Below are 21804 nucleotides of genomic sequence, written 5' to 3' on the forward strand. Positions count from 1 at the left end.
GCAAAACCCTTGTTGGCAAGCACAGCGGTCAGACGTCTTCTGTAGTTGATGATGAGGTTTGCACACATGTCAGGAGGAATTTTGGTCCACTCCTCTTTGCAGATCATCTCTAAATCATTAAGAGTTCTGGGCTGTCGCTTGGCAACTCGCAGCTTCAGCTCCCTCCATAAGTTTTCAATGGGATTAAGGTCTGGTGACTGGCTAGGCCACTCCATGACCCTAATGTGCTTCTTCCTGAGCCACTCCTTTGTTGCCTTGGCTGTATGTTTTGGGTCATTGTCGTGCTGGAAGACCCAGCCACGACCCATTTTTAAGGCCCTGGCGGAGGGAAGGAGGTTGTCACTCAGAATTGTACGGTACATGGCCCCATCCATTCTCCCATTGATGCGGTGAAGTAGTCCTGTGCCCTTAGCAGAGAAACACCCCCAAAACATAACATTTCCACCTCCATGCTTGACAGTGGGGACGGTGTTCTTTGGGTCATAGGCAGCATTTCTCTTCCTCCAAACACGGCGAGTTGAGTTCATGCCAAAGAGCTCAATTTTTGTCTCATCTGACCACAGCACCTTCTCCCAATCACTCTCGGCATCATCCAGGTGTTCACTGGCAAACTTCAGACGGGCCGTCACATGTGCCTTCCGGAACAGGGGGACCTTGCGGGCACTGCAGGATTGCAATCCGTTATGTCGTAATGTGTTACCAATGGTTTTCGTGGTGACAGTGGTCCCAGCTGCCTTGAGATCATTGACAAGTTCCCCCCTTGTAGTTGTAGGCTGATTTCTAACCTTCCTCATGATCAAGGATACCCCACGAGGTGAGATTTTGCGTGGAGCCCCAGATCTTTGTCGATTGACAGTCATTTTGTACTTCTTCCATTTTCTTACTATGGCACCAACAGTTGTCTCCTTCTCGCCCAGCGTCTTACTGATGGTTTTGTAGCCCATTCCAGCCTTGTGCAGGTGTATGATCTTGTCCCTGACATCCTTAGACAGCTCCTTGCTCTTGGCCATTTTGTAGAGGTTAGAGTCTGACTGATTCACTGAGTCTGTGGACAGGTGTCTTTCATACAGGTGACCATTGCCGACAGCTGTCTGTCATGCAGGTAACGAGTTGATTTGGAGCATCTACCTGGTCTGTAGGGGCCAGATCTCTTACTGGTTGGTGGGGGATCAAATACTTATTTCCCTCTGCAGAATGCAAATAAATTCATATATTTTCCACAATGTGATTTTCCGGATTTAATTTGTGATGTGCTATCTCTCACTGTTACCAATAACCTACCCTTCAATTATGGGCTGCTCATATCTTTGTCAGTGGGCAAACTTACAAAATCAGCAAGGGATCAAATACTTATTTCCACCACTGTACATAAGGGAACTTCCCCTCCTTTTCAGTCCAGAGCTTCCCCATGTTCTTATTCTCCCCCTCCCACCAGCCATGGGCTCCTCCATTCTCCCCAAATAGCAATTCCCCCCACCCCCAACAAATGTCTAGCCCCACTTGACCCCTCAATCAACCACCCCAAATGTCCACACCTTCCAATTGCCTCCCGCTGCCCCCTTTCTGGATTCTCAACCCCCACCCACTTATAGGTACCCCTGAGCCTACTACCTTTGTATCCCTGTATCTTTTCAAGTACTGCGAAACTACAGCTAGAGGCCTTGGCAGCCATTTTGCAACTGGAACTGGCATGGGCAGGAGCAAATGGTGTCTGATCCTGCCTGATGGATTCCCCCTTCCCCCCCCCCCCCCCCAAAGAACACCAGGGATGCAGAGGTAGGTCCAGGAGGACCTTGGGGAGAGGAGCTCCTTGGGAGAGGTCAGCTCTTGGGGGGTTGAAAAGGGGGCTCTTATGAAGGGGGCTCTTATGAGGGGGGTTGGGACAGGGAATGCTGCTGTTGGGGAGATCCTTGGAAGCAGATCTGTGTTATGCTGCTACCCAGAAACTATGTGGTTCTATCTGACTGCTTAGCTATCCAAGCACAGACACTGAATACTGTGGATGCCTGGATAAGTGCTAGCTCCTCCCAGACTCCGTCCCCAGTTTGCCTTGGCACTACCTGGCAAGTTTGAGGTGGTCAGTGCTGATAATCACTGATATTATCCTTCTAAGTGCCGCTGAATATCAGGGGTTAGCCAGCCCCAAGCAATTTAGCCAGACAGGAGCCTCTCCTGCCCGCATAAATCGTTTTGAATATTGACGCAATAGTGTCTTATCTAGTGAGTTCATTTTTGAAGAGCTAGCCCTTTTTGATGATATACACCTTCCCTGAAATTCCTTTAAGGAATTTTTTTCCCTCTGTGGTCTGGGGAGGGGGGGGATGCACTAAAGTTCTCGTTAGAGCCTTTCCCTACCGAATTCCATAGCTAATCGGTAGGGAACGCCTGTGCATGAAGGAAAGGGAATGCAAATGAGCTGCTCGTTGCAGCTCACTTGCATTCTCTAACCCTTCGTAAAACCGTCAGATAATCGGCCAGTAGAGCATGCGCAGAGCAGCCAAGCGTTATGCTGGCTGCTCTGCGCATGCCAAAGATGTCCAAAAAACCCAAACACGTCCTTTATGGACAGCCTTGCCTCTGCCCGATGTCGTCGCCGCTCCCCCCTGCATTGAAATCAGAACTTTTATGCAGCCCCGGCCCCCCTCCCTTCCTTGAAATGACAGCTTCCCCGCCATCCTTCGCCCCCCGTGGCCCCGCCCCCACCGTCCCCCTGAGGTCGTCGCCGCCACTACTCCCCCCTCCACCCGCCCCCCCCTCCGTCTGCCACCGGGCCCTCGTAGCGCTTCTCACCTTCGTGTGAAGGCGCTGCACCGGCAACAACAGCTGATCGCCTCTTCGGACTTCCCTCCTTTGCTCCTGGCCCGCCCTCGTCTGACGTAAGTAACCTACGTAAGTTACTTACGTCAGACGAGGGAGGGCCAGGAACAAAGGAGGGAAGTCCGAAGAGGCGATCAGCTGTTGTTGCCGGTGCAGCACCTTCACACGGAGGTGAGAGGGCGGGGCCACAGGGGGCGGAGGATGGCGGGGAAGCTGTCATTTCAAGGAAGGGAGGGGAGCCGGGGCTGCGTAAAAGTTCTGATTAAAGATGCAGGGAGGAGGGGGGAGCGGCGTACCATAGGTGCAGCGGATGCCTGCGATTTTTTTAATAATACCTATAATACCTACAGTGAAGAACGTCCATAAAGGACGCTCCTGACGCAGCCCCAACGAGAGCTTTCCTGGCGTTTTCCAGCATTAGGGCAAGCGGAAAAGCTTAGTGCATCTCATTTCAATAGGGTTTCTACACAATTTGCTCATCTGCATTCTGTTTGCGTTAGCTGCTACCGTCATCGGAAAAAAGTACTTAGTGCATGCCAGGGTTTACTACTTGCTCGTTAATGGTTCGTTATTGGCTCATTATTGCCTCGTAAAGTTTAGTGCATCTGGTCCTAAGTGATTACTCTGCAGGTAACTTGTTGCTGCCAGTGTCATTTATGGTGTGACAATTGTCATCTGGCTCAGGTTTGGAGAAAACATTTAACCTTTAAACAAGATTAATTTAATTCATAACTTTTAGGTTATTTCTATCAAAATGTTTCAAAACAGATTACATATGTCAACTTTTATACGGGTTACAAAATATTAAAACCAGCTTACTAGCATTTCGAACTATTTCGTCATTAGATCTTACAGCCATCACCTCTGAAATATCAATAACAAATCTGCAAAAATAGCTACGTCTTTAATTTCTTCCAAAAGATGATATGCCTTCTCTCATAATTTGAATGTCATTGGCAATCCATTTGGTTCACATGGGGCTCAATCTTTCAAGGTCTGCTCTCTTGTGGCTGACAATTTACAGTCCCTAACTGATGGTATGGTTAACAACATTTGGTTCTCAGATCCAAAAAGGTCTTGCTGGTCTATAAACAAAAACAAATATATTCTGCAAATATAATGTAAGAACATAAGAATAGCCATACTGGGTCATACCAGTGGTCCATCTAGCCCAATAGCCTGTTTCCAAAGTGGCCAATTTAGGTCACAAGTACCTGGCAGAATCCCAATTAGTAGCAACATTCCATGCTACCGATCCCAGGGCAAGCAGTGGCTTCCCCATATCTGTCTCAATAGCAGACTATGGACTTTTCCTTCAGGAACTTGTCCAAAACTTTTTAAAGCCCAGATACGTTATCCATAGTAACATAACATAGTAGGTGACGGCAGAAAAAGACCTGTACGGTCCATCCAGTCTGCCCAACAAGATAAACTCATATGTGCTACTTTATATGTATACCTGACCTTGATTTGTATCTACCATTTTCAGGGCACAGACCGTAGAAGTCTGCCCAGTACTACTGTTACCACATCCTTCGGCAACGAGTTGCAGAGCTTATCGATTCATTGAGTGAAAAAAATATTTCTTCCTATTTGTGTTAAGTCTTGCCATGTAACTTCATTGAGTGTCCCCTAGTCTTTGTACTTGACTAAAAAAATCAATTCACTTTTACCTGTTCTATACACTCAGGAATTTGTAGACCTCTATCATATTCCCCCTCAACTGCCTCTTTTTCAAGCTGAAGAGCCCTAACTTCTTTAGCCTTTCCTCATATGAGAGGAATTCCATCCCCTTTATCATTTTGGTCACTTTTCTTTGAACCTTTTCTAATTCCACTATGTCTTTTTTGAGATACGGCGACCAGAATTGAACGCAATACTCAGTGAAGTTGCACCATGTAGTGATACAGAGACATAATAATATTCTTGGTCTTATTACCATCTCTTTCCTAATAATTCCTAGCATCCTATTTGTTTCATTATGCTTCTCCTGAAAGTATTTAGTGGAAGCTGTGACCACACTAATCAGTATTTTTGTGCAGTTGACATTGTGGATTATCTTATTTTAGAAAAGGAATAGCAGATTTTCTTGTCAGTTGAACATTTTTTGTAAATCAAGTTATCATATAAAACTGCATTATCTAAGTATAGTCTAATGTTTGTAGTATGTACATTTTTGTATGATGGGTGAGGAGCGGAGGACAGAGTTTACAAACAGGATGAAAATGCTCTCTGTATTGGAGAAGCTTTTAATCTCCATTCTATAACTCTGACCAGGCATTCAGCAGAAATCAGCTATTAATGTTAATGCTAAGTACGTAAGTGTTGCCATACTGGGACAGACCAGCATCCTGTTTCCAACAGTGGCCAATCCAGGTCACAAATACCTGGCAAGATCCCAAAAAAGTATGAAACATTTTATGCTGCTTATCCCAGAAATAAGCAATGGATTTTCCCCAAGTCCATTTTAATAATGGTCTATGGACGTTTCCTTTAGGAAGCTGTCCAAACCTTTTTTAAACCCCACTAAGCTAACCGCCTTAACAAACATACACATTTTGGAAAAATGTATAAAATGAACTACAAATATTTTGGTATTTAGTTTTGTATTAAATTATGACATTCTGTTGTGCCTTGCGTGTCTGCTACAGCTGTTTCAAATTACAACTAGTTACTACCTCTGCCAGTTCAACTTGATTTTAAGCGTAGATTCCTCAGGTGCCTGGAAGTCTTAGATTGTAGGAGTTGGGGAGGTGGTAGCAAATAAAAAAAAAAGTTAAACTTCCTGAGGTTTTGAAATCATAAGTCTGAAGCAAAAAGCGGCAAAAGCCTCTCTCACCAAAGAAAGTCATCGACTCTAATGCTGTTTCTTATTTCACAGCTACCTTAATGATACTGACCGTTTTCAGCAGCAGGTTATCTGCCAGTTCAACAGGATGTGCTGCGAGTTGGAATGCCCACAACTGGCATCATTGAGTATCCATTTGATCTGGAGAATATTATCTTCAGGTACTGAGTGCAGCTGGTTGTATGTTTCCCAGTGAGTGCAACTTGTGCCTTCCTTGCTTTTCATAGCCTTGCACTTAAAAGAAAAAGTCAGCCCCTTGCTCACAAGATGAATTAAAAAAAAAAAAAGACGTATAAAAATCTATATAACTGATATACATGTAGATATATGTTCTCTTGTGTGGAAGGGGAATTTTCCCCTTTGTTCCAGGCACTTTATTTAAAATTATCCATTTCTTGAAATTATATCAGTGTTGGGATGTACTTTTTCAGAAGAATGCAAATCTCAAGGTTTCGAAACACTAGGAAAAACATACCTTGCATTCCTGGGAAAAGCTATAGGCACAGTCTCATGATATATAGGACAGTCAAAATCCCCTGTCCAAATTCAGTAGCCCTTCCATGCCACTCTCAGGTCAGTGGTGGAGGTTCATACATGGGAGATGCTACAAAGTTTAGGTAGGGAAGAATGGTGCTTTTTCCTTTATCCTACCTCTTTCTTGGACTGTTCTACGTTCTCCCTTCACTTTCCTTCCCCCTGTGGGATTATGGTGTCACTGTCTTGCATTCCTGTTGTTTCTCCCTGTCTGTAGCTATCTTAACGACCTGGACCGTATAGCAGATCCTGCCTATCTACCCTCCCAACAGGACGTGCTTAGAGTTCGAGTCCCAACAACAGGGATCATTGAATACCCCTTCGACTTACAAAGCGTCATTTTCAGGTAGAAAACAAGTTGATGACACCCAATCATATGTATTTATTTTTTTTGTACTACTGAAAACGTGCAATGCATAACAAATATTTTTCTTTAAAAAAAAAAAAAAAGTTTGATTTGATTAATTTGGTCTTAGGTTTGTTTTTAAAAAATTTTCCCCCATCAGTTTTATTGCTGTGAATGGTCTTCAGCTTTAGTAGATCATAATACATAGATTAAATATTGTGATTAAAGGGATTTGGCCCATGTGTAGATTTTAAAAATTATAATTGTGTTGATTAGAATTCAAACCAATATTTTAATCTCAGTAATGTGTAACTTCAATAATTGCTCACGGTTATGCATGTTTAAATGTATTTTTTTAAATCTCCTAATGAAGAGATAGAAAACCAGTCCATACAAAATGTGAATTGAAAACTTGTGAAGCTGTGCAGCTGGAATTTATGTGGTTTTTGTTAACCTTGCAGAATGGTGGATGTAGGAGGCCAGCGATCAGAAAGAAGAAAATGGATACACTGCTTTGAAAATGTCACATCAATCATGTTTCTAGTTGCCCTTAGTGAATATGATCAAGTGCTTGTGGAGTCAGACAATGAGGTAAGTGCCCAGCTGAAAGTGGGTGAGGAGTGTACCTGATCAATGGCTGGCATGGCTCCCTGTGGAACCTGAACTGGCAGATGATTTAATCCCTAACACTGTAGGAGAATTTGAGAACCATTATGCCTGTGCAACCCAGCAGTCTAAAAAAACATGTAGCGTTAATAGAGTTTTTCATAATATTTATTATTTTTTTTGTATCTTGCGTATAGGCTTATAGGGTCACTATGCCATAGTGTGTGTATTCTAAGAGCATGAGAACTTCCAGAGGCATGGCTGAGTTTTGAGATGAGCATTTAGGCTTGTCTTTTAGTCTCATATAACCCCATGCTCTAATGCCAGGGTTGCGCTGACAGTTACCAAGTACTCCATCAGAAGGCAGATCTGGGTTGACAAGGTCCTTATTATATGGAATAAAGTATTGTATAAGCAGTGCATTTTTTTCTAGCAAAAAAGGTGCCGGTACTCAAATGCGAGGCTACCCTTCAGGGGTAGGGTAATCACTGAGGGATCCAGCCCACAATAGCCAGGCCCCCTGCAGCCAGTCACAGAATCTATGACAAGGCAGAATTGGAGTGTAGAGCCTGAGCTCTTTCATTAAAAGTTGGGGACCATGGGTCAATTTTAGCAGACAAAGGAAAAGGTGCCGGTACTCAGTACCCCCAAGTACCCCCTCAAAAAAAGCCCTGTGTATAAGTAAGTAGTCTGTAGGGACAAGGAGGCCAACAATTTTTGTTTAGTTACCATGTCATTGGTGGGGATGTTTTAGGGATTTTTTTTTTTGTATTTTTGATTTTTTTTTCTTTTTTGGTGGGTGGGAGAGGGGACAATATCAACAGTGCACACTTTTGCTCAATAGCACATGCTATTCACAACATGGGAAAATGTTTTTGGCTCATTTCACTTAAAGGGTGATATGAAACATGAGTTTCAACCCAGTAGCCTAATCTTCAGAATCTGTATTTACTTTTCCCACAGAATCTGAATCTAAGCAGTATTTTTATTAAGAGAGTAGTTTGATGTGAATAGTATCAAACATTAAGAGAAGATCATCTATAGAGCTGATAACATCCAGGGTTACTCTCTGAAAACCCATGAAGACTTGTATATTCTATATAAGTGAAAAATAGTGGATGTCAACAGGTTGACTTAGTTTTTCGTTTAGACAATAAGTGTGTAAAAGAACAAATACATTTGTTAAGAGGATTTGTTGTAATAAATATGGCCTGCAACGGAAAAAGAGGGACAGGTACTGTAAACAAGACAGATGATTAAAAACAAACAAAAAAAAACAATGTGACAGTATAATGTTATTCAAACTTATTCCGAAAGGATGAACTCCACCTTAACTGGGATGGAACCAGGCTGCTGGCACTAACATTTAAAGAGAAGATAGATCAGCCTTTAAATTAGAACCCCGAGGGGCGGGATAGTTGCTCAGGAGTTCATGGTTCAGAGAGAGGTATCCTTGAAGGGTGTTTATTAACGTTCCCAGAATACACACTCAAATGCCAACATGGCCATGTTTTGCCTAGAGTACAAGCTGCATCAGGGGTATTCAATACCAGTTGGTGCAAATCTAAAAAGTCTTTCTCCCTACATGAAGAAGGCAAGTCTTGTCACAGTAGCTCATGCTATGATAACATTAAGCCAGAATGTACACCACTTCAATAGCTTTCTGGCTTACAGGCTGTATATAAAAAAAAAAAAATAATGTCTTTTACATTGGTGTGACTACAGGGGGTTTGCACCGTTTCTCAAAATGCCACAGCATGCCCGATAGAAGGCTGCAAGTGATGTGAACACATCTCACCATTTCTAAGAAACTTTCACCAGTTACCAGTACAATACAGTCAGGACTAAAGTTAAAACTATCTGATCGTCAAGGCACTTAAAGGAAATAGGATAGAGGACTTGAGGAACAAGATCTCCCTATGTGCTTGACCAAGCTCCTCCCAAGGAGACTCTCTCCAAAGTAAACCACACAATGTAACGCCCACCAGCGAGCCTTCTCAGGATTAGCCCCCAAACTCTGAAATGCACTCCCAGAAAGACTTCTCCTAATGCAAGTCTCTCCCAACTACAGGAAGCAGGTGTAAAGCCTGGCTCTTTTCACAAGCCTTTAATGAAAAAAGCAACTACCTAGCCAGTAACACACACAAGGACTAATATCAGCTGTACATCCTACAGCAGGACTTTGTCACATGTACTCTGAGATCAGGTTCCTCTACCTTCATGTGCAATTTTTGTTTGATAATCACCCTTATCTATCTAAACTCCTGTTATTCTATCTTATCTGTCTATATGTTCCACCTCTGCTTACTCCCTTTGCTGTCAGCACTCCAGGAAACATTTGAATGCGCTCTTTTTCTCTCGGGCCTTTTCAGATTAATCGTACAAGGTTGCTCACAGTATGACAAATTTCTCTTAAGATTAAGACATTTTTTGGAACTGTTTTACCATCTCAATTGTTTTGTTTTGTTTTTTTGAATATGCATGTTTAACTTGTACACTGCCCATTACTATTGAATAGAGAAGTTTATAATTATTTTAAATAAATAAATGTTTTAATATATATTGTGTAGACATTGAAAAGGAATGGAAAGTGGTTTACATATTATGTGCAGGATTAAGTGACTTGCCCAGTCACAAGAAGCTGCAGCAGGAATCAAACCAGGTTCGTCTGGTTCTCAGGCCACTGCATTAACCATTAGACTACTCCTTAGTAGATAATATGCCATAATGTGTACCGTTATTTGAATATTATACTTTTGTAATTGTTTATTGTCTGTATCAGGCTTATATTTGCTGTGTATTGCCTTGGGTGAATTTCTTCAAAAAGGTGGTAAATAAATCCTAATAGATAAGTTTACTATGTTAATAAGCATATTTATCGTGAAAGTTCTATTTTGTTCTTTTTTTTTTCCTGATACCATTTTAAAGTTTTGATACGAACTTGACATTAGTTTGTACCTTGTTGAAATTCTCAGAGAAAGTGGCTTTAACCAGGATCCATATTGAAAATGAAGCTCTGCGTATGTTTCACAGTTATGTCGATACAGTTGTGTACAAAAAAGTTCAGGTAACCCTCGTCAAATTGAATGAATCTTGAAGTGAACAGAAAATGATTTAACCTGTACATGGTACAAAGTTAAACGCAACATCTTTCTACAAATTTTAATGCATAATTACTAGTTACAATTCTTTACAGATTGGAAATAGCAAACAAAAAAAAAAGTGTATATGGGAGGGACAAAAGTTTTGACATCTTTTTAGGTTATTCATTATTACTTTTTTTCAAAAGTTGTCCCAAAAAGTTGAAGGACTAATTACGCCTTCTATTGTAATCTAAAGAAGACAATTCCAGGGTTGAACAGTTAGTATGTCTGTGATTGTTTTGTCTACTTTCAAAAAACCATGGCCTCTTCCAAGCTGCTGTCTGAACATTTGAAAAATAATTCCGTCTTGTAAAAAAGAAAGTCTCAAAATGTTTACAGCTACCAGTTTTAACTGTTAGAGAAACATAAATTAAGAAGCGGAAGTTACATTGAACTGTTGAATCCAAAGACAAATCTGGAGGACCAAGAAAAATATAGCATAGAATAACCCCCAAACTGGTCAGATATACAAAAGGGAACCCACAGATTACTGCTAATGACCTGCAGAAAACTTTAACCAGCAGTACAAATTCACAGTACAGTGCTGATTGCTAAAGGATCTGCATGAGAGAGTTTTCAGAAGGAAATCTTTTCTACAATCTCACCACAAAAATCTTATATCCGGAATATATAATAGCAAACCTTGATAAGCCTTAAACTTTTTGGAACAGAGTGCTTTGGACTGATGAAATGAAAACAGCTATTCAGCCTCACAAAATACATTTGGAGAAGAAACGGTGAAGAATTTGAAGAAAAGAACCCCCCTGCTAACCATTAAGCGTTGGGGGGGGGGGGGGGAGTGGATCTGTTACCCTTTACGATTTTGAGGCAGCCAGTGGCACATGAAATGTATGGGTAGAAGCTGATATTCTACAGTCTATGAATAAATTGAAACTGCAAAGTGGTTTGGATATTTAAGCAAGACAACAGTCTTGAAACATACCTCAAAGTCAACCATTAACTACTTAGAGGAAAGCAGAATGAAGGTCTTTGAAAGGCTTTCTCAGTCAGCATACTTGAATATTATTGAAAATCTGTGGATAAATCTCAAATATGCAGTATCTTGGCTGGCTACAAGAAATGATCAGAAGCCGCTGTTTCTGTGAAAGAAGTATCGATTGAAAGGGTATCCAAACTTTTGTATCTATTCACTATTTTGTATATGTTCACTGTTTGCTATTTGCCTTTTCTTTTTTTTTTTTACAGATTCAAAATAAGGAGTTATGCATTAGAATTTACATAAAGATGTTGTGCTTAACTTTATACCGTGAAAAGGCTGTGTCAGCTTCTGTTCAATTAAGGATTTACTAAGCTGCGGGGAAAGGGCCCTGCACTAGCGGCAGGGGCTATTTTTCCCATGTGCTAGGGCTCTTTTTACCGCAGCAATTAAAAAGCCCCCAGACAACCATGACCATGTGGTAAGAGAACTCTTACCGTGTGGCCAAGCGGTGGGGAGCCCTTGCTGCCACCCATTGAGGTGAGAGTAAGGTCTCTCGCGGTAATCGCAATGCCCCATTACCACTGGGTTACTGCCGCACAAGCCATTTCCAGGGGTTTTCTTCTTGCCCCAGAAGTGGTGTACACTTGGTGTTGAACCTACCGCCGGCTGATTTAGCGTTTGGTAAGCCTGCGTTGGGCTTATAGATGCTTTGTAAAAGACCCGCTCAAAGAGACAATTTGACCTGGGTTCTCTAATGTTCTGTACACTATTGGGTCACCTGCTTTCCTGGATATTCAGAGGCACTGTCCAGTTAGTGCCTCTGAATATCCTTACAATCATCTCTGCATTATGCAGCTAGCGTGGGGACAGAGAGCCAGGGCTGTCCCAGAACTTGATAATGGCAATATTAGGTCTTCTATCCTACTCGGTGTGCGACGCTGAGCAATAAAGCAACTAGAATGTTATAAATTATTCAGAAAGGGGTGGAGAATAAAACAAAATTTAATGGGTCTGTACCAATCCATGGGTGCAACCATGCCTCAGGGTGCCTTTTTTGTTGCTCCAACTCAAAGAAAAGGTAAAGCAAAACTAGAAAAGGTACAAAGAAGGACAATCAAAATGATTGGAAATAGGCTAGCTCCCCTAAAAGAAGGCTAGATAGGTTAGGGCACCTCATCATGTAGACTTGAGAAAAACAGTGCTTATCTATGAATTTGAGCATCGAGGAATGAATTTACACTTTGAAATGCTGTCAGGTACTTGGGGCTTAGATTGGCCACTGTTAGAAACAATATGCTGAACTTGATAGACCTTTTAGTCTGACACAGTATAGCACATCTTTTATTTTACTGTATTATGTACTTGCCCCTTCATCTGTCTATTAAGATACTTCATTATTTTGTAAAATAATATGGTGTAGAATACAGCTGCCAGGATAATTCGAGGGGTCTTTTGTTTTTCTCGTATGACTCCTATATTACAGGACCTTCATTTGTTACCAGTTGGCATATTCAGTTTAAGGTGTTGAATTTGGGAGAGTTCATCAAGCAGTGTTAGGGCCTTAAGTCACGTTATTTGGCCCTAATGCCACTTGACATAAAAATACTGTGGCAATATTTAAGTCTCATTACTATGCAAATACCCTAACACAATTTGTGGTGATACCTTTTTACAAAGTTGCGTAAGGGCCTACGGGCGTCCATTGTGTGCCAAATCGGCATTACTGCCCAGTTATCTTGTGCCCTGGGCAGTAATTCTGAATTTGGCGCACGTAGTAGAAAATATTTTCTATTTCTACCGCAGGGCACATATCCAGCAGTAAATGGCAGTGGGTGCGCACTACATGCTTACTGCCCGGGGAGTGCATGAGACCTTACCACTGTCAATGGGTGGCGGTAAGGTCTCGGGTTGAAAATGGATGTTCAGTTCTTTTCATTTTGCCACACGTCCATTTTCCAGCCCCTTAAAAAAAGGTTCTTTTTCAGGACACGGTAAAAAATGGCCCGGTGCATGCCCAAAAGACACACTCACACTGCCACTTGCCAATTTTTGTTGCGGCTTAGTAAAAGGGCCCCAAAAAAGCATCATGCCATGACTGCAGACCGATGCTCCCGGGCCACAGGAATAACGCTGTGAGGGGGCTTGCAAGTGGTATTATTCTCTTGCCCTGGGATTCAGCCGTTTGCAGTACTGGGATCCTGCAGGTTACTGAATCCCACAGGGATCAAGGTGCAGTAAAAGGCAAATTTTTACCGCACCTTTATGAATTCCCTCAATTTTTTAAGGTTCTTAATCATGATATACTAGTAAAAAAGGCCCGTTTCTGACACAAATGAAACGGGCGCTAGCAAGGTTTTCCTCGGAGTGTGTATGTTTGGGAGAGTGTATGTGAGAGTGACTGTTTGAGAGTCAGAGTGAAAGTGTGAGTGTGTGAGAGAGAGAGTGAGTGTGGGTGTGAGTGTGTTTGTGACAGAGTGTGTGTGTGAGAATGAGAGTGTGTGTATGTGAGTCACAGTGTGAGAGAGAGTGTGTGTGTGTGGGCGAGAGAGAGAGTGTGTGTGAGACACAGATTCTCTGTGAGAGTGAGTGTATGAGAGCAAGCGAGTGTGTGAGTGAGTGTGTGGCACATAGAGAGTGAATGTGATACAGTGTGAGATAGTGTGTGAGAGTGAGAGTCAGAAAGACATTGTATATGAGAGAGAGAGTGTGAGCCCTGCCCTCCCAATCGATGCCCATCTGTGCCCTGCCCCCTCCATTCATCCTTTTCCAGCAATTCCCCTCTCTCCCTGAGCCCTGCCCTCCCAATCCATGCCCATCCATGTTCCTCTGTCACCTGCTCCCTCCATTCATCCCTATCCAGCAATTCCCATCTGTCCCTGAGGCCTGCCCTGCAATCCATATCCATCCATGCCCATCTGTCCCCTCCATTCATCCCTATCCAGCAATTCCCCTCTCCCTGAGTCCTGCCCTTCCAATCCATGCTCCTCTGTCACCTGGCCCCTCCATTCATCCCTATCCAGCAATTCCCCTCTCTGCCTGAGGCCTGCCCTGCAATCCATATGCATCCATGGCCATCTGTCCCCTCCATTCATCCCTATCCAGCAATTCCCCTCTCCCTGAGTCCTGCCCTTCCAATCCATGCTCCTCTGTCACCTGGCCCCTCCATTCATCCCTATCCAGCAATTCCCCTCTCTGCCTGAGGCCTGCCCTGCAATCCATATGCATCCATGCCCATCTGTGACCTCCATTCTTCCCTATCCAGCAATTCCCCTCTCCCTGAGTCCTGCCCTTCCAATCCATGCCCATCCATGCTCCTTTGTCACCTGGCCCCTCCATTTTTCCCTATCCAGCATTTCCCCTCTCTGCCTGAGGCCTGCCCTGCAATCCATATCCATCCATGGCCATATGTCCCCTCCATTCATCCCTATCCAGCAATTCCCCTCTCCCTGAGTCCTGCCCTTCCAATCCATGCTCCTCTGTCACCTGGCCCCTCCATTCATCCCTATCCAGCAATTCCCCTCTCTGCCTGAGGCCTGCCCTGCAATCCATATCCATCCATGGCCATCTGTGCCCTCCATTCATCCCTATCCAGCAATTCCCCTCTTCCTGAGTCCTGCCCTTCCAATCCATGCCCATCCATGCTCCTTTGTAACCTGGCCCCTCCATTCATCCCTATCCAGCAATTCCCCTCTCTCCTTGAGGCCTTCCCTGCAATCCATATCCATCCATGCCCATCTGTCCCCTGCATTTATCCCTTTCTAGCAATTCCCCTCTCTCCCTGAGCCCTGCCCTCCCAATCCATGCCCATCCATGCTCCTCTGTCCCCTGCCCCCTCCATTCATCCCTTTCCAGCAATTCCCCTCTCTCCCTGAGCCCTCCCCTCCCAATCCATGGCCATCCATGCTCCTCTGTCCCCTGCCGCCTGCATTCATCCTTTTTGAGCAAGTCCCCTCTCTCCCTTCCATGACCCCCCCCCATCGATTCCTTGCTCCTCTCTCTCCCATGTCCCAGCCTGGCCCGCCCTCTTCTCCCCCCCCCCCCCTTCGCATCCATGCTGTCATTTCTCCCCTGCCCTCCCGCTCCCATTGTTGTACTTTAGTGGCCACCCTCTTCTCTCCCCCCAACATGGTTGTTTTTTTTTTTTCCTTGTTTTTAAATTTACCTCCGTGGCGGTTCCGACAGCGAAGCGTCAGGGAAGGAGGCGGTGCTCCCGACGTCTAGGTTTTCCTTCGCTGTGTTCCGCCTTCTTTTGACGTCATCCTTGATGTCAGAAGAAGGCGGAACACAGCGAAGGGAAGGCTAGACGTCGAGAGCACCACCTCCTTCCCTGACGCTTCGCTGCCGAGCGATGCGATTGGTTGAGTGTCATTGCTCCGCCCTCGACATCACGTTTGACGCGTGGGCGGGGCAGACACAATGCGATCTCACCCCCTTCACTTAGAATGTTGGCTAACAGAGGCTTCAGAACGTTGGAGGTGCGTTTTATATAGAGAGATCTTTAAATGTTGCATCAAGTCTGAAAATTTATCATTCAACAAGGACATTGTGCTCTCAAGGAAAAAATGTCTGTTGGATATTCTTTATTTTTACCAAGTCTGCTCAGATTAAGATCACACTTGGATATTTTGTATTGGAGGTCTGATCTTAAGGAACAATCTTCCTTTAAATTTGAGATAGTTACCTTTGACACTTTAATTTAGAAAGCAGTTATGAGCATATTTATTCCAGCAAGCTTTTGCATTGAAATGAATTAAATTCTTCAGTTTTTAATTTTGATTATTTTAAATAATTTTATGATGGATGTTTGTTTTAGTATGTTTTGAATTTTATGGATGTTTGTTGTAACCTGCTTATAATTTATAGATAATACCCGGTGTACCTGAATGTAACTCACCTTGAGCTACTACTGAAAGAAGTGTGAGCAAACTCTAAATAAATAAATAAATAATGTGGGATAGACGTTTTTGTTAATTGTCCTTTAAATGTTACAATAAAAGAACATCTTTGAAAAGAAATCCAGAAAATGTACACCAAAGAAAATTCACTGATATACATATGAGGAAAAAATCACATACTACAGTCTACAAATCAGAGAGAAAACCAAGAAAAGTAAATCCATAGGCTTGAGTTCAATGTGGTTTACAGATTAGATTAAAGATACAGGGTATAGAGTACAACAATATTGAAATAGTATACTATAGTGTCTCCACATATTGATGGATTCGTAAAAACTGCTAATAATGTACTTACTGATAGTCATAATAAGAATAGAAAACCGAAATTGTCAGCTGTTTGTTGCAGTATAGACTAATGAGATGAGTTTTGAAATGAATTTGAAAAGAAGTGGGATTTCAACAGTTTACGGAATTGTAAGTAGTCTGGATGAGATCTAACAGATTTAGGAAGAACGTTCTTAGATAAGTGAAATCAGCAGATAGAGCGGATTTGTATACTACGTTTTTAAAGTTTTGTGGACAAAATGTAATGGAGTCTCTGGCTTCAAGGGAGGCTTTGTGTGAAGATATCTCTATTAAATGGTTCATGTAATCTGGAGTCAGTCCATGAAGAATTTGATCTTGGCTTTAATGGGGAGTCAATGTAATTTAATTAATAAAGGAGTGGCTTGCTCAAAATGAAGAAGCTTGAAGATAACACAAGCAGCTGTGTTTTGTACAGTTTGGAGTCTTTTTAAGACCTGCTCCTTATACCTCGAATAAATGATGTTGCTGTAATCCAGCTGGGAGAGAACTAGAATTAAACTAGAAGCCTTAAAGTTCCAGCTGCAAAGAAGGGTCTGACACGTTTTAACTTCCAGAGGGCTGTGAATAACTCTGGAAATATGGTATTCAAATGTGAGATGTTTATCTTTTATTAAACTTGCTATACTGCTTAGTTGTATACAAATTTAAACAGTTTACAATAGAAAATTAAAATAATAACTGAAAAGAACACCATTTATAGATAGGACAGAAAACACTAACTGTATCCTTCAAACACAATTCGTCATACGAGAGGCAGCCAGCAGCAACCAACAAAATATCATAGGGGCCCTTTTACTAAGGCATGTAGGCACCTACGCGTGTCCAACGTGCGTCAATTTGAAACTACCGCTCGGCTACCACGTTCCCCGGGTGGTAATTTCATTTTTTACACGTGGCAGAAAATATTTTTTATTTTCTACCGTGTGGTGCTAACCGGGCGATAATCTACTATTACTACTACTTATTTCTATAGCGCTACTAGACGTACTCAGCGCTGTACACTGGATATGAAGAGACAGTCCCTGCTCGAAAGAGCTTTCAATCCAACTAGGACAGACAAACAGGACAAATAAGAGATGCGGCAGTGTATGTGCGCTGATGATTACCGCCCGGTTAATGCGCAAGACCTTACCACTAAGTCAGTAGGTGGCGGAATTTTAATTTTGCTGCATGTCCATTTTCGGCCCAAAAAAGGCCCTTTTTTGCAGGCGCGCTGAAAAATGGACCTGCGTACATCCAATACATGTGCCTACATCAGTTCAGGTCTGTTTTTGATGCACCTTAGTAAAAGGGCTCCATAATTTCTTACAATTAAACCCATCCCTGACTTCTCGCTGCAGAACTAACCCAGCCACTACACCTAGAAATCCTGCTTAAACAAGTGAGTTTTTAATAGAGCATGAAAGGATGTACAGGGTGTTTCAAATTAAGGTGAAAACACCTAGAACCTTCAGAGTGGATTCTAGAGGATAGGAAATTTGGTCAATGGTGAGTAAATTAAAGGGAATGGAAACATATAGATCAGTAATGACCAAAAATGTGGTTTTTGTCCCTATTGAGTTTTAATCTGAATTCAGACGCCCAGGATTTCATGAGGTCAAGGCCTACTTTTATTTGGTGTAAGATTTCAGAAATGTGTTTAATGAAAGGGAAGTAGATAGTGACATCGCCTGCATATATGAATGTTTTGAAATATGCAGATTCCAATCTACTACCTAAGGGGAACATCATTATGTTGAATAAGATGGGGGAAAAGAGGAAAACCCGAGGGCACGCCGCAATCCAGAGACCAAGAAGGAGATAGCCTGCTATCTTCACTTGATATGATAAAAGTTTAAGAAAACCTTGAAACCACTGGAGAACATTCACTCGAGGCCAAAATGATCTATATATTATGGTCTACCATGTTGAATGGCATGTGCACAACAGTTTTGTTGCAGGATTGTGAAAGTCAGGTTAAGACATGGCTTTAGCAGAACTAGTTTGTACTTAATGTAATGTAATTTGTTATGTCTTTATTGATTTTTGAATTGAGTTTCATGTGTTTTGAAATGTTTTATTATGTATGCTTGATTTGTACACCGCTCTGGACAAGGGCAGTATATACATGGAAATAAACGAAAAAAATAATCAAGACGGAGATATTAGGAGTTGCATGGGTTCTTTCTTATGATTGGACAGGGCTGAACTTGGATCAGGAATGAAAATGGATAGGAGAGTGATGAAGTTTAGGAGTTATATTGGACCCATTGCTATCTATGAGCATACATATTAGGCCGCTTACACAGGTGGCATTTTTTAAAGCTACAGCTGCTGCTTAAGTTGTGATTTTGTTTAGAAGAGGGGATTTCCAATCAGTTTTGCAGTGTCTTGTTTAAAGAAGCTTAGATCACTGTAATGCTGTTTTGGTGTGTTTGCTAGGATCTACTAGTGCAGACTTTGTTAGCAAGGGTGGTCAGGGGGTGCCCTTATTTTGAATTTGTCATTATTAAGATGGACTTGGAGAAAATCCACTACTTATTTCTAGGATAAGCACCATAAAATCTGTTTTACTGTTCTGGGATCTTGCCAGTTACATGTGACTTGGATTGGCCACTGTTGGAAACAAGATACTAGGTTTGAGGGACCTTCGGTCTGTCCCACTATGACAACACTTACGTTCTTAAGTATGAAGGCTCTTCAATGGCTCCTAATTGTGAAGGGTAAAGCTTAAAGAACTGACTTTGATGTTTATGGACAAGTGTCAGTATATCTGTAGGAATTAGTAAGCAGTGTGTACCAGGCTGCTCTTTATATTCTAAGAATTTCTCATTGGTGAGGGTTCTTACAGTTAAGAGGCAGAATTAGCATCTATTAGGGCAAGTTGTTTTCTGTGATTGGCTGTATTTTATGGAATGAAGAAAAGTTAATTTGGAGACCTTCCGTAAAAAGTAAAGGTTGCTAGAGTTGAGGAGTCCGCCGAGCCATCCCCTCACCCCCAGTGTATTCAGTTGGAAGCGTTGGTTTGATGGACGGAGACAGTATTGACCAGGAAGAACCCGCAGCATTTCCGATGCTGGGACAAGCAGGAAGTGGTTCTGCAAGTACAGGAGTAGTTTGCCTCGAAGAGGTTCAATTGCAGGAGGTGATCTCCTCGGGAGAAACATGTATTCAATTTTTACCGGAATTATTAAGGTCTGAAGTTCCCTCACTGCTAAGACCAAAGGTCTTTAATGTTTAAATCTCTTTAGGTGCTGTGCTAATATCTAAGAAAAAAATGCAGATGTTAACAACACACTGCTCTTCTATTATATCTGATTTCCAAAACTTGAAGACTAGGACCACTGACTTGGAGGTTGAGACTTCAGGTTTTGGAGAATAAAGGTGATAAATGGATGAAAGACAGTGTTTTTGTTGCAGGAAAATGGAGAACTTGGAAATTGTAGTCAGGCACCAAAATTTGAGTGATTAATTTTCCTAAAGTATATTCGTTACTAGCATCAGATATGTTTCTACTGGAAGTTTTAAAGTTCCCAGAATTGTTTCCTCCAATCTTCAAGATTTATTACCTTCCTGCTGGTAAAAGAAAGGAGCTCCCTAACCAGCAAAGTTTATCTGTGAATAGTTTGAATTTAACAAACTTCTTGGAGCGGTCTGATTCTGAAGTTCTTGTACGGCTACTTTAGTGATTCGACTAGCACTAGACTCGGTCAGGGAATGGCTTAAGATTCTGCTGTTTAAATATAAAGGCGTTCTATTTATGAATTGCAAAGTTCGGATGTTTCCAGATGTATCATGAGTAACCCAGAAGAAATGGAAGCAATTTTTGTTGTTAAGGCCTCAGGTCCTACATTTAGGGGCAGCCTTTGTTCTTCATTTTCCTGTAATTGTGTAGTAATATTACAGGAAGTGAGAGATGTTTTTTTATGACTCCTCGCAAATTTCTATTTTTTTTTGTCTGGTAAAGGGTGACCACTACCATCACTCCTAAGGGTCTATCCTCTTAGGGGCCCTTACCCTCACTCTTTTGGTACTACCACAGCCCAACATGGCCACCTGCGGTAATCCTGCCCCAAGTGCATGCCATTTCTGGGGAGGGGGAAACAGAAATGACTTGCATGGTGGTAACCCAGTGGTAATTGGGCATCTTTTTGAGAGTGATGTGTTTTGTATAGTTAATGGCTATCCATAAATATCTTATGAATCAAAAGTTAGTAATTTAAGGTGTCCTTTCCTCTTATTGGTCACCAGTAAAAATTCTGTAATAATGGTGTTTTCCTGTCTTATTTTCAGGTCCTACATTATAAATATTACAAAACATGGCAATTAGGATGTTATCTTTTAAAAATCCTATCAATAATTCAGCATAAATCACAATACAGTAATCTACATGAGATAACATTCAGGCTTGTATTACCCTTTTAAATTGTTCCAGCTCCAAATATTTTCAGATATGATTTAACCATCTTAATGTCATGAACACTTTCCTACTTGGTGTATTAAGATGCATCTCCAGGGTTAGAGTGGAATCAAATAGGACCCCTATAATGCTTATAAAAGTTTCTAAAAGATGTTATGGTATCACATTAAGTACCTAACCATAACATTTTATTTTTATCCTTATTTAGTTTTAATAATTGGAACGTTATCCATGTATTCACCTTTTGAAAGCTATCCTGAATTAATCGCATGACATCCATTGAGTTATTATATAGTGGAATTAGGAAATATCAGCATAACTATAGAGTATAACTCAATACCGGTCAATTCATCTCCTAATGTTTTCATTAGAATATTAAAAAATATAGTAGACAGAGAGGATCCATGGAGAACCCCATATTCAGTTGCCCATGGATTGGATATCTGCTTTGCCATTGTGACTTTGTATAGGTTCTGGTAGAAAGAAAGCCCTCAAACCATCTGAGAATGGTTCCATTAATGCTAATATCACTTAATTCTTACAAAAGTAGATTATGGTCCACCAAGTCAAATGCAACCAATAAATCGAACTACATTAGATGATGACTTGGTGCCCTTTGCTTACAACAATCGTATATCTGAAATCAAATTCCCAGTTGAGGTTTCTATGCTGTACTCTCTTCTGATACCACATTGAGAACTATGTAGTACAGTTTAACCCCTTAATAACAACCATCGGAACAGTGTGACACCCATGAAATATCATCAGTTCTCTGATCCTGAAAGTTTATTATTCAAGTCGTAAAATAACAGCCAATGCTGTCGCACTGAGAGAAACAAATATCTAGCGTTGTTGTTAATGTTGCCTCGCTTAGTTTATTAACCATGCAATACAGTTTACTAAGATCAGC

At 41.8% G+C, this 21804-nt stretch overlaps 1 protein-coding gene across 1 annotated transcript in view; it reads left to right on the forward strand.

The window, feature by feature from the left end:
• The window catches only part of LOC115463315 (guanine nucleotide-binding protein G(q) subunit alpha), a 344151-nt gene that overhangs the window by 273884 nt on the left and 48463 nt on the right, over nucleotides 1-21804 (forward strand). The window contains exons 4-5 of the mRNA XM_030193718.1: nucleotides 6417-6545; nucleotides 7007-7136. Coding sequence (XP_030049578.1) covers nucleotides 6417-6545; nucleotides 7007-7136 — 259 coding nt within the window. The remainder of the gene's footprint in view (nucleotides 1-6416; nucleotides 6546-7006; nucleotides 7137-21804) is intronic.

This window comes from Microcaecilia unicolor, chromosome 2, assembly GCF_901765095.1.
Source record: "Microcaecilia unicolor chromosome 2, aMicUni1.1, whole genome shotgun sequence".
In the NCBI taxonomy this organism is placed as follows: Eukaryota; Metazoa; Chordata; class Amphibia; order Gymnophiona; family Siphonopidae; genus Microcaecilia; species Microcaecilia unicolor.